At 33.7% G+C, this 17993-nt stretch overlaps 2 protein-coding genes and 1 non-coding gene across 3 annotated transcripts; 1 reads left to right on the forward strand and 2 right to left on the reverse strand.

The window, feature by feature from the left end:
- The first annotated feature begins 417 nt into the window (after positions 1–417).
- Positions 418–4812, forward strand: LOC132031016 (aldehyde dehydrogenase family 2 member C4). Its single transcript, XM_059420851.1, has 9 exons — positions 418–559; positions 1471–1613; positions 2404–2813; positions 3019–3076; positions 3390–3563; positions 3652–3796; positions 3885–4015; positions 4088–4149; positions 4433–4812. Exons 1-9 carry the CDS (start codon positions 460–462, stop codon positions 4704–4706), a joined length of 1497 nt encoding a protein of 498 aa, XP_059276834.1. The 5' UTR covers positions 418–459; the 3' UTR covers positions 4707–4812.
- Positions 4813–5042: 230 nt separating this feature from the next.
- Positions 5043–10915, reverse strand: LOC132031017 (uncharacterized). The gene is made up of 7 exons (XM_059420852.1): positions 10709–10915; positions 9763–10147; positions 8827–9187; positions 8099–8402; positions 7326–7535; positions 6573–6664; positions 5043–5825 (listed from the first exon to the last, which is right to left on the reverse strand). The coding sequence occupies exons 1-7, from the start codon at positions 10802–10804 to the stop codon at positions 5141–5143; spliced, it is 2133 nt and encodes a 710-aa protein (XP_059276835.1). The 5' UTR covers positions 10805–10915; the 3' UTR covers positions 5043–5140.
- Positions 10916–12506: 1591 nt separating this feature from the next.
- Positions 12507–12579, reverse strand: TRNAF-GAA (transfer RNA phenylalanine (anticodon GAA)). Its single transcript has one exon. It is a non-coding gene; the product is annotated as a tRNA-Phe (tRNA).
- Positions 12580–17993: the final 5414 nt, after the last annotated feature.

Raw genomic sequence — 17993 nt, forward strand, 5'->3', positions numbered from 1 at the left:
ATGAAATGGAAAGACTATTAAATATGTTATTAGTGCTTCTCTTAGAGTCAAATTAACTTGGGTAAGTTATTATTTTGGAGGCACTTTGTGCCTATAAAATCCTTGAATGTTTTTGGTATCATAAGTTATTAAGGTGAAAAAATATTTTCCTGAAAAATGTTTTCTAATATTTGGTTGGTGAATGAAAAATTGACGAGAAAAAAAGTGCTTAGGAAGGTTTAGCCCGTATTCTAAAAATCTTCGTGTTAAATCAAACATTGCCAGATAAAATGAAATAGAAGTATTAAATATATGTGATTAGTGCTTCTCTTAGAGTCAAATAAACTTGGTTAGGTGCAAATATTAGGCACATGCAAGTTTTAAATTTATTGATTTGGTGGCACTGTATGCCTATATATACCCATATTGCAGTGACAATGACAACAAGCCAACTTTCTAAATATTTGGGGAAAAAGAAATATGATGCAGTCTAAAGATAGTCAAGAATCCAACTTCAAGATTCCAAAGATTAAGTTCACACAACTCTTCATCAATGGAGAATTTGTTGATTCTGTTTCAGGTTCCATTCTTATCAGTTTTCTCTTGTCTCTATTTTGTTTATCCTATGTAAAAGTCAGATGTTGGAATCTATGTTGCTCGAACTCTTTAAAAATATTGTTGCGACAGTCGGATCCTCCAAAAGTTTGATGTTGGAATCTATTTTGTTTGGACTCTCCAAAAATGTTGTTGCGCCCGTGTCGGATCCTCCAAAATGAACTACTTTTTGAGGATCCGACACACTCCTAACGACATTTTTGAATAGTCCTAGCAACATAGTTTGGAATAAAAACCAATTTTTGTTTTTCAATTCCCCTTACTTGATGATTTTATACTATGACATCTAAAGTTCGATGATGGAAGGGGAAAACATTGTGGAAGATGTGATGACACCCTTTAATTTAATTAGAGAGTAAAAAGGCCAAATATGTATGGGAGCTATAAAAATGGTGTTTAGAGCTGATAAACGAAGTGTTGAAACTGATATTACAAACAAATAGTTATGTGTCTAGATAGAGTATTCAAACGGATAATAAGCGAAAAGAGATGGCTTCTATCCACGATTTGAAGTTATGTGTTCCTACAAGGACCTCAAGTTTATATTACAACACTAATCGAGTTCACAGTCAAATACTTATTGATATTTAGTAGATTTCTTTATATATATATATATATATATATATATATATATATATGTTGGGTTCACGTGATCTTCCAATGTTACTCTTAATGACATGAATTTCTCTGGATGGAACTGTGTTGAAACAATAATAAGCAAAAAAGAAGAGAGTGTTTCCATTGGACTGAATTAGAAACAAATTCAACTAGTCATCAGAAGAGAAGAAGACCACTTTTCCTCATGACTTTAGTTTGAAATGCAATGTAATAGACTTAAATCTAGAAGTAAACAAAATACGGATATTTATTCTGCAGGAAAGACATTTGAAACCATAGATCCAAGAAATGAGGAGGTGATTGCAAGAATTGCTGAAGGAGACAAGGAAGATATTGATTTAGCAGTAAAAGCTGCACGTGAAGCTTTTGATCATGGCCCTTGGCCTCGCTTGGCACCCAAGGTATACAACATCAAATATCCCTCTCATTGACTATAAAGAAAAACAGATATCTAGATGTAGTACAATGAAAGATTTTCAAATATGGAAAATTGTTTTCTATAATACTAAGTAGCACTATATTGATGGTCAATGATGAATAATGTCAGACTTATTTTGTTTATATAAAAAACTTGCGTTTACTGGCTAGTAAATTCCTTGTTGATCTACAATATGAAGAGCTATATGATGTTGTGTTGATGCATCTTTTGGAACATGAATGGCTGTAATTTTAAAGGTCCAGGAACTCATTCTAGGTTGTTCTGGTGAATAGAGCATTATGTTAATCATATTTGTCACCTTTGTTTCTGAAATATTTAGTGTTTATAAACAAGGAGCATAAAGGATTATTGATAGAATTTACCTCTACCTTCAGATGGTGTAGGAGCAAGATTGGTATCCTAACAGACAATAACACTGTAGTGTTTATCCTAATTACTAGTACTATATATATCAGTCCTAGAGGAGTTTTATTTTCATCATCAATTATTGTAAGTCCTGTTTAAGAGGTAAGAAAAATGTAATTTCTTATCAAGATTAATATACTGTCAGTTATATTTTTAATTTTAGCTTTAGCAAGCCTGTGATTGCCTGGACAGACTAGTCTACTCTCAGCCAACATTCCGAACTTGTCTCGATACTGACAGTTCAGTCAATGGGATAACTCACAAATTCCTATGTCATAAGTTGTAATTGTTTTTATCTTAATTTCAAATGACGTATTTTCGTATTCATTTGGGAACTACGTAAGCAGGAGAGAAGAAGGATAATGCTGAAGTTTGCAGACTTAATCCTCGAACATGTGGAGGAAATAGCAGTATTGGATACAATGGATGCAGGAAAGTTGTTTAGTGCTGTTAAGACCATTGAAATACCTAATGTAGCGGACGTTCTCTGTTATTATGCTGGTGCAACCGATAAAATTCATGGGACGACTCTCAAAATGTCACGCGAGATACAAGGATACACTTTGCTCGAACCAATTGGTGTTGTTGGACACATTATTCCTTGGAATTTCCCGACACAGATGTTTGTGTATAAGGTTGCCCCTGCATTAGCTGCTGGTTGCACCATGGTTGTTAAACCTGCTGAACAATCTCCTCTTTCGGCTCTCTATTATGCTTATTTGGCTAAGCAGGTATTCATCTTAGCACTAAATTCACTGTACGTTTGAAATTATAGGTTTAGAATCTAAGATTTGTTAAAAAATACTGAATTCAGCGGAACTTGTAGCTCAAATGCTCCATCCGTTGTCGTTTGCACTGTGAACTACTTGATCAGACAGATAATTTTGTGTCACTGAACGCTATGTTTACTTGTATACTTTCTTGAAACAAGAATTTTATGGAGTGATCAAAATATGTAAAAGAACAGGATTTGGACCGACTGCTGGTGCTGCACTTAGCTCTCATATGGACGTGGACAAGGTAATTCCCAACCGTCTGTGAAAGTTGAAAAACACAGCAATGTAGTGGGCAGTGGTAGAATCATTTAAGATTTTATGACAATGAATCTTATGTTTTCTCTTTTTCAAAATATAAAGAAGTAAACGCATGAAAAAGCCAAGGGAATTCAACATATAGTATATATACATTAAAAAATAATAGTTTCCTGTCTACACATTGTAATTTTCCAGTGATTTGACGTTAGACAAAGGTGATCATTTGACTTGTAGTGGGGTATTAACAAAAGTTAGCATACCGACATGGCTAATGTCACCCGTTCAACGTGTTCTTACAGATAACCTTCACAGGGTCGACAGAAGTAGGACATTTAGTAATGCAGGCTGCAGCAACAAGCAATTTGAAACCTGTCTCACTAGAATTGGGAGGCAAGTGTCCTTTTATAGTATTTGATGATGTAGATGTGGACAAAATTGCACCTCTTGCTTTTGTTGGAGCAATATACAACAAGGTAAACTGAATTCCATACTCTCTTGCCTTGTTATGTTCTCAAACGAATCAGTGAGATAGTGTTCTTTTCTCTTTCCATTTCCTTTCAGGGAGAAGGTTGTGTGTGTGGATCACGTCTTTTCATCCAAGAAGGAATTTATGATAAATTTGTCAAGAAATTGGAGGAGATGGCGAAAACATGGGTGGTTGGCGATCCTTTTGATCCAAATACTCATCACGGACCACAAGTATACATTTGAAATTTTGCTTAACATGTTGTTGCTATCATTTGCTTTGTTTACCACGTGTCCTCTAAAATGCAGTTTACCTGGTGCAGATTGACAAAAACAGTTTGAAAAAGTACTTTCGTACATTGAACATGGCAAGAGGGAGGGGGCAAAATTGCTAACTGGGGGCAATGCATTGGATAGGAAGGGTTATTTCATTGAGCCAACCATATTCATTGATGTTGAAGTAAGCATTCTGAAATTATCATTGTTGCATTTGAATGCTGAGATGAAATATTAGGGGTAATGCTTTTGGCAGGATGATATGAAAATTGCAAAAGAAGAAATATTTGGACCTGTTTTGTCAGTAATGAAGTTCAAGTCCTCCATAAGCAAATATTTTAACTAAATACGTACAAAATTTCAAAGTCAAAACACCTCTTTGAGTTTGGCTCGGAATTATCTGAAAATATACATCATGCCATATCTTTTTAATGCATTTGGCAGGATGACATGATAATTGCAAAAGAGGAAATATTTGGACCTGTTTTGTCAGTAATGAAGTTCAAGTAAGTTTATTCCAATATTAGCAATCTTTCTTTAAATAGTAACGTTTTCAGTATATCTTTATATGGTTAGTATTTCATCGTGTGATGAATTGCAGGACGGTAGAGGAGGTTATCAAGAGAGCTAATTGTACAAAGTATGGACTAGCAGCAGGTGTCATGACAAATGACTTGAACATTGCCAACACAGTTTCAAGATCGATTCGAGCTGGAGTTATCTGGATAAACTGTTATTTTGCTTTCGATCCGGATTGCCCATATGGAGGATACAAATGCAGTGGCTTTGAAAGAGATTTGGGAATGGAAGGACTTCATAAGTTTCTTCAAGTTAAATCTGTAGCCACTCCCATTTACAACTCTCCTTGGCTGTAAACTTGCAGACATCAACTGCAAAAGAGAAGAGTACTATTGCTATAATATGTAATGCACATGTATCCAAACAATATACTTTTTGTGAGATTTGCCTCTTTTCTTCCAAGTTTTCCTTTCTTTTGACATAGAACAGAAGATTTCATCAAGAGATATCAGACCCAAGTTAGCACTTACAGCAGAGATGATGTGAATATTTGATTACACAATGTAAACAACAAAAGAACTACCAAGAGCGTGGTGATACATTAAGATGCTGAAAAGAAACTAATTTAAGCAACTTATGAAAGGCAAAAACACTTGAATTAACATGTGATAGCAGTGACTTGACATGAAAATGCCTAAAGCATGGAGGTGAAGAATTTCTTCAACTCCAGTTATAAGTGACGACATAGTAGTTATCATCCTTACATTGAAGAAAGATAAAAACACAAAACTTAAGATGAAGGGATTGAATTTTCAGCAGTCGTTCCGACATGCTGAATGACAAATCCATAAATTTTCCGCTTCAAGCATTCAGTCTTCTGTATCAATTGCTCGTCCTTTTTAGAGACTACCCGATCCAACCAGCTATTGACTCTCTTGAGTTGTGACAAAATAGCTGTAATTGAACCACAGTTGGAGGAAGCTCCATCAGAAGCCAGGGAGGAGCAATTCTTGAACACACGAAAACCTGCATCTAACGACTCTTCAACGAAAGTGATGAACCAAATTTGCATCTCGGATTGCAACTTCTTTGCAAGTCCTACTGTCTCATTCATCCCATTACCCCGTGTCCAAGTTCCAGTTAATGTTGAAACCATCAAAGGATTCTTATTAGATGCTTTTGTCGATTGATATGTTGGAGAGCTTTTTGCTGATGCTGATTGAGTTCCACTGTTCTGATTTGTTAAGAGAGATACGATTTCAAGATCAGTTGCTAGAGCAGCCTCCACCCAAAGAAGAGATGATTTTGGTTGTTCCGTAGTCATATTCTCGATAGATTTTTGGACACCACGACAGCTGGTGATTGATTCAGCAACACTTGTTGATTTCACTACTTCTTCGTATATTGACATGAAACGATCAATTGTTGGTAGAGGGTTTTTAGGGTTGGATGTTGAGTGTAGATCTGCAAACATACTGCAAAAAGTATATCAGAAATAAGAAAATGAAAGAGAAACCTGGAAAGCATTGTCCTACAAGCAATTCTCATTTGCATGTTTTGAAACAATGAAATATTTTTTAATTTTGGTAGAAAGAAAATGACCTCTAGGAAGTGTGACTTTCCTTTACAAGTCCCAACAGTGTTTTCCTCTCTAGACAAGTATAAATTAAGGAGATTAATTTTGACAATGTTCAGAAAGAAAATGAAGTCAAAAAATTCATTACTATTTATGGACAACTTCATTAGTTGTGAGTGCTTTTACAATTTCAATTTCCTTATAGTCCCAACAGTGTTTTCCTAAAATTAAGGAGATTGAGAAGAAAATTCTTTTAACAACATTGACAATGTTCAAGAACCTAGCATATATTACTAAACAAGAAGTCAAAAAATTCATTATCATTGATTTATGATAGACAACTTCATTAGCTTGTGAGTGCTCAAGATCACAGGGTAGTTCCATAGCATTATAACTCCCCCCTCCCACAACCATAGGAAGCAAAAAGAATTGTAGCTCTCTTTTTCATCAGAATTACCAAGGGTTTGGCTCCTTTTTTACTAGGGAAATCTTAGTAATTTTAAGATTGGTTGTATTCATTTCCTTTGAGCTCAGAGTAATTTTAGTTGCATACATTTTGACATAATAATGAGATGGCAAAGCTATAAAATTTCTCATTTGGCATATATATGAGATGGCAAAGTTCTAAAAGGATGGTAACATTTACCTCAAATTTCTAACAATAGTCTCAGTGGCAAGGGCCTCTTCCAAGGCTTCAGCTGCAGCTGTTGAAGCAATTATTCTCCTTTGCATAGCCTCCTGCACCAGCAAATTGACTATTTGAATGATCATTCTTCAATTACAAACAGGGATGGGACAAACAACTGTTAATTTGCTGTAATGTGGCTTCCTACTTGCAATCACTTATTTTCTCTCATGATGGTTCAATGGGTTACACTGACTGGAACCCTTTATATAGTTGGAACATTCACAATACATACATTTACCTACATATTTAACTGGTCAATCTGGAAGAGAAAGAATGTTGGGACAAGCCACTTGAATGATCAAGAGTTATTAACCATTTTATCCACATCTAGTAACAAAGAAGTTCTTCGTGTATAGAGACAACCTGACATGGTTTTCTGGTCCTCACCATCGTAAATAGTCTTTTTATGGGCACCTCTAGTGCCTTTTCATACAAAGACTTCTAGATACTAAATATATATATATATACAAAAGTAGCCAAATAAATTCAGCTACTTTCATTAATCTTTTCCAAAACCATTTACATTCTGCAATAAGGAAATCACAGTATGCATGCACCAGCACCAAAACGAATCGAGTTGTCAATCTTATCATTATTTCCAACAAAGAAAAAAACATTATGGTTGAGCTCTAGCTTAATGTAATCAGTAGATGCAAAAAATCAGCTAACATAGGATATTAGAACTTTCGATTTACAAGCTTTGATCCATACCTTTCCAAGCTTCGCGAGTTCTGAGGACATAGAATGCAGTGATATACTGCCATCAGTCCACTTCTTCTCATGAACTGGAATAACTGGAGCTGCATTATTAGGCTTTTCAGAGTCGGGGGAATTTTCAGCAACACCAGATTTTACTTTCCCGTCACTTCCAAAATCCTCAGCATGACAGCTTACATCACTCAAACGCCTAGAAATAGCAGCCTGAAAAATAAACATAAATTGTTTAGGCCATCAGCAATCAAAAACTAATGACTAGTGATACAATTACAAAGTATGTGCATAGTATTAAGTATTTTCAAAGAAAGATTAAGAAATTTAAGTCAATATGCCTGGAGTACCATTGCATCTACTCCCTCCGTCCAAATTTATGTGTCACACTCTTTCCTTTTCAGTTTGTCCCAAAAAGAATGATACATTTCTATATTTAGTGTCAATTTAAACTTTCTATTTTACCCTTATGAGAGATTTATAACCACACAAATATCTATTGCTCAATTTAGACCACAAGTTTCAAAAGTCTTCATTTTATTCTTAAACTAATTGGGACGGAATGAGTACTACTTTTCGCTGCCAAATGGGTGGAATTTAATATAAAAGATTCATTCTTTTTCAAAAAAGAAACTCAATCAAGACATATAGTTCAACCTAAAGGTAACTGGTTCAAACAAAGAGGCACATCCATAGGACTCAGCATCATGAATCATACAACAAAAGACATTATTACATTGAGCACATTAAATCAACAGAGAACCAAGAAATATCACCTGTGTTCTCAGAATTGCCTGAATATCCGGCTTTTTCTTTGAAAAAAACTTCTCTGGTTGTTCAAAAGAGTCACCACTACTTGCTGGACCTTCATCCCAACCCTTTCTACTTGATTTACCGGACCCCACAATTGCTTCCGAAACTTTTGAGATTCCAGCAGCAATAGCAGCCATTTTCTTCTTTCCAGAAGAATCCCCACCCTTAAGACCACCAGATAATCGTCGGCCAGGCGATAACGACATCCTTCTCGCCACCAATGGACTTGCTTGCCTTCTCCCTGCTGTAGGTGATGGTTGCCGATACCTTGAAGAAAAAATAATTTATTCATAATCTCATTAATCTTTGAATAGGCTCGACAATTCTCCACACCATGAAAATAGCTAGCAGCTCCCTACTTGTAATGAGATAATTACAGTCCCATATACCTTTCGCTGATTTAATCTACAAAATCCCCAGCAAAAGTAATTTTGTATATTTAAGTATAAGTATACATGTAATATACTTATAATATACGTACAATATACATAACAGTATATAGGTTTTGCATATTTCAGCTAGCGCCCGTAATTAAGTTTGGCTGACGGGCCAGAAATGAAAGAAGCTCTATTGATAATAGTACAAACCTACTATAACTCAAAATAAGAAAACCTATTCCTATATCATTCTGACTACCAAATACTGACCAATCTTGATTTCCTACAACTTCGAATTATTTTTTCCAACATACCTCGATGGAACTATGATAGCTGCTTCCTTTGACGTCCTTCTGTTTTCCTCCTTTGCAGCTACTAAACTTGGCACTACAGTTTTTGATGGCACTGGTGATGCTGATCTCTTCACTTTCCCAGCTGGTGATGGATCCCTTTCACCACCACCACTCACATTTTTCTTCCCTGCCGATACTGATCTTTGCTTCACTGACGCCGGAGATGAAAATCTTTTTGGTGGTTGAACTTTTTCAGAAGAATTTTTGTTCAATTCCACATTTTCTTTTTGTGCAAGCACTTCTCTAACCTTGACTTTTTCCTTCCCATCTTTTGAATTCAGCCCCGAACCTAGAGACGCATCCATTTGAAGTTTATGGGTTCCTACAGTAATCGAAAATTATAAGGACTTGTTTGGCCACGAGAATTGTTCACTTTTTTCCGGATATTTTTTCACTTTATTTGAAAATCAGCTTTTGGCCACGAAAATTCACTACTTCAAATAATTGAAAATCACTTTGTTAGGAATTTCGAAAACACCTAAACCCTGCTTTCCCTTTTTGCACTTTCAGTACATTCAAACATCCAAATATTCTTTGCAAAAACTATAACCAAACACAACTCCTCCATCTTCAACTCCTACTTTTAAAATTCCAAATAAAGTGAAAAATATTGGTTTCTATGGCCAAACACCTACTTAAATTTTCCAATGAAAACTGGGTTCAAATTACCAAGTAGGCCAATATACAATATTATACAACATTATACATGGGGGGAAAGCATTATACATATTGTATCAACCTTGTATAATAGTGTATAAAACACAAATATGGCCAAATCTGGTAACAAACTCAAAGTATGGGCTACGTAACGTAAATATTTTCAAAAATAGACATAGAGCGTAATTTTCTCTTTTTTGATGGATGAACAAAAGCTACTGGATTTCCGGGAACCCGTACCTGAAGAGCTGGATCCGCTCCTACCCGACCCGGCTCCATTTTTCGACAAATAAACAGAAATAGGATCCGAATCCGAAACGGGTTGGATGAGAAACCCTCCATTCGAAATCCTCGCAACTAACGGTTCTGGGGAGCCAATGAAGCCGTGTCTACCAGCAATAGGTCTAACATTAATAGCACGTGGGACCGGTGGAGATTCAAAGCAAAACCGGTCAACGTGAACAAATTGACCGAGTTGAAGCTTGTTTGTTAGGATTAAATCCGTGTCACGATCTGATAAGGACACGTAGGATGAGTTATGGGAATCGGAGAGTTGCACGTAGAACCCATTGTGAGGCCACAGGGAATTATCAGTTGTGGAGAGTGCGGGAACTATTCCGATCACCTGCAGAGCATAAATTTATGTGTAAAAATTCACTAAAATGAAAACAAAAATCAAGAAAACCAAAATAAGACTGAATCAAACCTATGTTGCTCAGACTTTTTAAAATTGTTGATGGGTGCGTGTTGGATACTCCAAAAATAGTGTATTTTGGGAGAATCTGACACTGGTGCAGCAACATTTTTGAAGAGTTCGAGCAACATAGATCAGAACCCAATAAAAATCTCAGCTTGATCACAAAAAAGCAGAAAAAATCATCCAATCTTGAAACAAAACCTCCAATTTTTACTGGAACACAAGGCTAAACATATAACAGAAAAAGTTATTCAGCAAGACAAAATCAAGAAAACTAAATAATCTCAGCTTGATAACAACAAAGTAGAAAAATCCAATCTTGAAACAAAACCATCAATTTTTTACTGAAACACAAGGCTAAACATATAACATAAAAAATTATTCAGCAAGACCAAGACCAAAAAATGAAGTCAAACAAAAATATAATGGGTTTTCTATGCTAATCTTAAAATTGAACTCGTAGAGTTTAAATCCTGAATCTGCCATTACCTGTAGTAGCGGTGTACGGTGGTCGCCGGTGACACGTGTACCAGTGTTCATTGACTGAAGTAATTTTAAAAGGATACCTGGAGTAAGGGTTGCCATTGCTATTTGCTAGTTATATGGTGAAAATTAAAATTTAGAGGAAATTATATATATGAGATTTTGTAGAGAGAAGTTGAAGAAGAAGAAAGGGAAATGGCCGTTAGTGAAATTCAAAAATGGAAAAGGCGGTATTAATAATTGTATTTTTTTGTTTTGAAGTTTGAATTGATGATTTTTTTTTATTTTTTTTTTTCTGAATTGGAGATTCAAGTGAGGACATGTGAGATTTGAAGAGGCGTAACGGCTAGGGCGGATTAACTTTGCAGGTGAATTTTGTAAAGTATTTGGGGAAGAAAAATAACCTTTTTTACGGGCCATTAGTTGGAATTACATTGACGCCAAAATGACAAAAATAGTCCTTATGTTTGAGAATAGATTCAAAATAGTCCCATAAGTATGCACTAAGTAACTTTGGTCCTTTAAGTTTGCTAAATGAAACATTTTTAGTCTCTGTCAAATATTCATTGAACTCTATCTGTTAGATTTGACGAGAATTATGAAAAGAAGCAAAATTAGCGAGAACTCACATTTAGAGGTATATTTTTTATTTTATTTTTAAGTTTCTGCTAGTATTTATTTATTTATTTATTTATTTATTTCTAGAGTCAAGTATAGCTTTTAAGGTGTAATTTTATTATGTTTTATACAGTATATCTTTTTAGTATCTAGTCCAGCTTTTTGTGTTGTGTATTTTAGAATTACATAAGACTTTGTTGATGTTTTCGTTAAAAAAAATTCTTATTATTTCCGTCAAATCCAACGAACATAAATTGTTAAATATTTGATGGAGACTAAAAGTGTTAACTTTCAAAAAATTTAAGGGACCAAAACTATTTAGTGCACTTAAGGGACTATTTTGAACCAACACCCAAACGTAAGGGATCATTTTTGTCAATCTCTCAAATAAATTACGCTATTAGTAAACCTTAATTTTGTGATAAAAATTTAGTTATTATTCTTACTAGATTTTAAATTGATGCTTATCATGAGATCCATCAGTAATTACTTAATAAATTATTTGATTGTGTGAATATCTTTTATTGTCGTTATTGCATAGAAATTAAATTGTCGATAACGTCAAATTTATTACTCCTTTTTTAGAAAAGAATGACGTGTGCCAAAGCGTAGTGTATGAGAACCAAAATATCAAAATTCGCATGAGTTTAAATTTTTATTTTTATTGTTATGGAGCGCAAATTTTTACAAGTGAAACTTCATCACATTATACTACAATTCGAAATTCTTACAAATGAAACTCCAACACAGTATGCTGAAAGTCGAATCGTTTAATAGTGAAACTTTAGCGCTAGAGTTCGAAGCCAAATTGTCATATAATTCATGATTCTACAATTGAGAATTCCAAAAAAAAAAAACATTTGTTTCAACCTACCACAATTTAAGCTCCATAATTTCAATTATATAATACAACAACATACCCGGTTAAATCCCACAAAGTGGGGTCTGGAATTTCAATTATATAATATTTTTAAGAAATACAAACAATTTTCTTGTATAATCATACTTAGTTCATTTCAATTATCAAAAAGTTGAATATTTACTAGTTAGAGCTTGACTGAAAGAGAATGAAACAGCAAAATGTCCCAAACGCAAGTGGGGTGTCTAAAATAATATAAACAAAAAAATCCAACAACAGAAGCGAAAAGAAAATGCTATTTGGAGTAAGCAGAAAAAAGAGGAATAATGCGGTGAACGTGGATCGAACACGTGACCTTCAGATCTTCAGTCTGACGCTCTCCCAACTGAGCTATCCCCGCCTGTTGTTCTGTGACTAATAACTCTAGCTGCAATACTGATAGTAAATATAAATACTAAATACAGAGGCAGATCCAAGATATAAATTCTATGGGTTTAATCCTAAGATTCTTAATATTAAACTAATTATATTTTTAAAATTATGGGTTCATATCTACTATTTATTACAATTTTAGTAATTTTTTTACATATAAATTTATGCTCCGCGTCGGAAGTTAGGAGTTCAATTGAACCCCCATTTAACATGCTAAATACGCCTCTGACTAACTACAAATAAGAGTTGTGATGAAATGGTAACTATTCTTTTATCCTTAATCAAAGGTCTCAAGTTCAAGCCTCGGGTATGGAATCAATTTCGTTAAGAAGTGCTCTACCCTTTTTGGTGCAAGTTCAGATTTAAGCAGTCCTCAATATGAGTACTGAATACCGAATGGGAAACCAAAAATAAGGCGTATGGACATACTTGGTTGGATTTTTATTTTTATTTTTTAAAAAGGCATTTGAAATTCAAGTTAAACATGAACATTTTGATAGTAACTGAGCTATCCCCACTTGTTTTTCTCTAAATAATAACTCTAAATCTTACTAGATACAAATATACTAAATACAAATAAGAATTGTGATGAAATATGGTAAGTATTCCTTCCTCCTTAATCAAAGGTCTCGGGTTCAAGCCTTAGATATGGAATCGCTTCATTAAGAAGTGCTCTACCCTGCAATATAGACTATCTGGTGCGAGTTCGGATTCAATCGTGTCTCAATATTAATACTAAAAAGAAGCATATGAATACCGTGATTTTTTATTTTTTAAAAAAAAAAAAACTAAAAATGAATAGCATATGGATATACTTGGTTGATTTTTTATTTTTATTTTTTTTTAAAAAAAAAAAAACGGTATTTGAAAATGAAGTTAAACATGATATATTTAGAAGTTGATAGTTTATGTTTTATCAATAGTACCACATCAAATTACTTAATAGAAAAGGACAATTCAAGATGCTTTAAGAAAATTGGAGAGTCCCTAGCAAAAGCTCAAGTTGTTAGGTCGTTTAAGCAAAAGGGAAGGTGGTTCACTTGTATCTAACTAAAAAGATAAAAGCAGTGGGATGATCGTAAAGTTCCTCCTACTTTGTACATCCCTCTTATCTCCTTGGGAGTATCTTGGCCCTTCTCTTTGGACCCCTCTCAAGATTTACAATAACTCTTTCTATTTGTAGAGGATTTCTTTCTTCTTCTTCTTCTTCTTCTTTTTTTTTTTTTTTTTTTTTTTTTTTGTGTGTGTCAAACATCCGATTCATAGAGCCTGTTTGGATGGGCTTAAAAAAAGCTTATAAGCCAAAAAAAATTAAATTGCGATAGCCCAACTTATTTTTTTTGACTTATAAGTTCGCTTTTTTAGACATGTTTTTAAATAAAAGGACTCAATTATTTTTTTGAACTTATTTTAAGCAAAATGACTTTAAATTTAATTTGGGCTAGTCAAACACTCAAAAAAAAAAGCCGATAATTTTCAAAGAATTTACAAGCCAATCCAAACAGGCTCATAGCCACACTTCTCTATAGTAACATGTCATTATACTAATCAAGTTTCCTTTGGAACTAATGATTTTCATGTTATGTTAAATTATATCTTCTCTATAACAACATTTTGTTATAACAGTGAAAATATATCCAGGCAAATGACATCGTTATAGAGAGATTTGATTATAGAAAGCTCACTTAGGAGGTTCTAGTGCTCCCTATCGAAGATAATTATGTTCTTTGGACTCAAATTTGAGATATGTGGTTAAGGATAAACTAACATTTTATCACACCTTCAATTGGTTATTGCAGAGACGGATTCATAATTTTGAGTTTATGAGTTCTGAATCTTAAAAAATGCAATCTACTGGGTTCTGGATAATTTGTTCATACGCACTCCCTCTGTCCCAATTTGGGTGACGCTTTTTGCTTTCCGAGATTCAAACCGCACGAACTGTGACAGACATTTTAAAATGTATTTTTTCACAAAATTGATATAAGAAAAGTTGCAACTTATAATATTTTTCATGTAATTTTTAAATATTTAAATTTTAATTTGAAAATATTGAGTTAATTTAATCAAATTTAACTTCAAATTTTAGTCAAATTGACTATCGAAAGAGAAAAGCATCACATAAATTGGAACAGAGGGACTATTAAATTTATTTCTTAACACAACATAGGGTTTTAGCCAAAATTATTAAGTTCTGCTGAATTGGTAGTTATAATTTTAGCTTCACTCCTAGTGGTGAAGATTTTTTTTTTATATAATACTCCCTCCGAATAGAAAAAAAAAAAGAGTTCACTTAACTATTTGCACACCCCTTAAGAAATTACTCGCTCCAAGAAAAAAAAATATGTAAATTAACTAAAATACCCCTAATTAAATAGGCATTGAAATTTGATCACATAACACTTAATAGGAGCAAATCTGAAAAGATAAGGTTAATTGTTTCTTGATTTAATAAGTGGACATTTTTTTTACCCAAGAAAAAAAGGCTAAATGAACACTTTTTTTTATATGGAGGGAGTAAAATCTGAGCCATATAATTAAGAAAGAACAAACTTTCATCATATTATCGCAACTTCCACGTGTGGGTTTCTTTTCATCAAATGACGAAAAGGATGACATCAATAAAGATGCAACACGTAATGAAAACAAAACCAAACTTGATCACTCTTTAATTCATAGTATTTCTCTCCCTTTCTTTTCCTAACCTTTGTCTCATCTGTACTGTTATTCTTTGCAAAGAATGGTTAGTTAAAACTGGAAGCTAACAAAAGACTACCTAAAAGCCCTGGAAGTTCCATATATACTCATTGATTAGATAACCAATTATTTAAAAATTTGATTACATGAATGAAATTTTCCAGTGTTGAAATTATATCAAAATTTGTTTTCATAAATGAGCCTTAATATAGTGGTGGATGTCGATTATGTGCTAAAGCCTAAATAGGCAAAAAATAAAAATAAAATGGGGAAAATATAATTGTGAGCGTGGCTTATCGTGACCTGGTTATTTTCTATTTGGTTCATGCAAAGAACACGATTTTGTGGATGCAATTTACATTTTATTCAATTTGTTTATGTTCTATCAATTGTAACACAGTATACCATTTAATATAAAAGAACAAATAAACCAACTTGGAGAAAATATGCTGGAGAATCTCTAGCAAAATTAAACCTCAAGTTGTTACTTGTTAGGCTGTCTATGCAAATGGTAGATGGTTCACTTGTATCTAAACCAAACAAAAAAAAAAAAGCAGAGCAGTGGATCCAATTAGAAAGATCGTCCTATTTTACATCCCTCTCATCAACTTGTAGCATTCTTTTTATCATTATTTTAAGTGTTCAATATTTAGAATACACTGATCTGATTGATTCGAATGCGTCGTAAATTAAAAGGTCTATGTTGGAGGTTTTACGTGTCTCCCTGTTAAAGACAACTCTATTTCAAGCTCAACTCAAAAATCTTTTGGTTAAGTATAAAGGAATCTTTACTATTTCACCACATCCCTTGTGATAAAGGTTAATTTCTTTTCTCGAATAATAAGGAGCGATGAGCACTGAGAATGCAACATGTTAAAGAAAAAAACTAAACTGTATTTCTTTCACATTTACTAAACTATATTTCGTTCACATTTCTCGTCCTTTATTTTCCGAACCTTTCTGTTATTCTTTGAAAACAATGTTTCTTTCATATTTCTACTATTCGTTTATATTCGATCAATTGTAACACACTAACTGAATATAAAAGCAAAAGAATAGAAAAACTTCGACAAAATTGAGGAATCCCTAGCTAAGCTCAAGTTGTTAAGCTGTCGTCTATGCAAATGGAAGGTGGTTCACTTGTAAACCAAAAAAGTTTGAGCATGTGGGATGTGATCATGTGATTAGTAAGATCATCCTATTCTATATCCCTTTCTTTATTTTTTAATAATCATGATATTCAGGTAAGCTCACGGTATCTCTAACATCTTCCACGGAATATTTTGTTACCTTCCACTAGCAGAGATATCCATCAAGGCTTGGATAGACAGGACGAAACCACCTAGTGTTCTTACCTCCCTTGAAATTTGAAGCCTAAAAATTCATGATTCTCAACCCACTTCATTAATTACTAAACCACACCCTTGATCTATAAATATAGATAAGAGGAGTAATCGAACCCTGTTAAGCTTGGCAAACTAAAAAATTCTAGATATATATATATATATATGTGTGTATATCTGTTGAAAACGGTCATATATTTTGCTTGGAACCCTTAAGATCAAAAGTCCGACAGGGCACTGATTGAGAAGTCCGCTCATGTGTCCAGTCACCTTTAAATTTTGATTCCGCCTCTCATTCCCTCTCATCTACTTGGGAGTATCTTGCCTCTTTGCCTCTTCCCTTTGGACCCCTCTCAAGGTTTACAATAACTTTTTTTACTTGTAGCGGATTTTTTTTTTCTTCAAACATATGATGTTCGAAATACATTGGCTCAACTAGTGTAGATCGATTTAGGTCATAAAAAGCTCACTTAGAAGGTTAAAACTCAATTTCCAGAGCTGAAACTAAGATCTCTAAAGGGTTGTTTGGTTGGTGGGAAAAGAGATAACAATTTAGAAATAAAATATTATTTTTATCCCGCATTTGGTTATGGATATTAATTAGTCTCGAGAACCATTTTGTACGAAAATGATGAAATTAATTATCCATGGAAGATGAAATTAATCCATGAAATATCCTATCCATCTCATTCCGTCAACCAAACGACCCCCTAATTAAGAGTAAAGAGACCTTATATCTTTTCACTAATAACAAGGATGACATTAGGGAAGGATCAAAACCAAACTATTATCTCTTTCATGTTTGTCTTCCTTTCTTTTCTTAACCTTTCTCGTATCTATTCTATCATTCTATGAAAAGAATTGTTTGCTTAAACTTGGAAACTGAAAAAGACTACTTAAAATCCCTTAATAAATAACCAATTAACTCAAAATTAGGTTACAGGATTAAGATTTTCTAATATTGAATCATGACATATAGATGCTTAGCCAAGAAATGCTAGGTTTGCAGAAAGTAAAATACACTACTTGGTGCTGGAAATTTCCTCTTCTAATCATTATAAACATTAAGAAATCAAACATAAATAAAAATTACAGAATAAAGAGGAAACAAAATCCTCAATCTATCACAATACTTTTCCTTTTTGCTCACTGCTAAAACTTATCCTTTGTACACTAATGGCCTATTGACTTTAAGATCCTCCATTTGTTTACAAAAATACAATTCAATCAAGATCTTCAAAATTATTCAACACTTCTCACTCTTCTAAATTCCACAAATCTGAAAAGGGCAGCCCGGTGTCCGGAGAAGGACCAGCCCACAAATAGACGCATCATTACCCTG

The sequence above is a fragment of the Lycium ferocissimum genome, chromosome 9 (assembly GCF_029784015.1).
Source record: "Lycium ferocissimum isolate CSIRO_LF1 chromosome 9, AGI_CSIRO_Lferr_CH_V1, whole genome shotgun sequence".
Lineage (NCBI taxonomy): Eukaryota > Viridiplantae > Streptophyta > Magnoliopsida > Solanales > Solanaceae > Lycium > Lycium ferocissimum.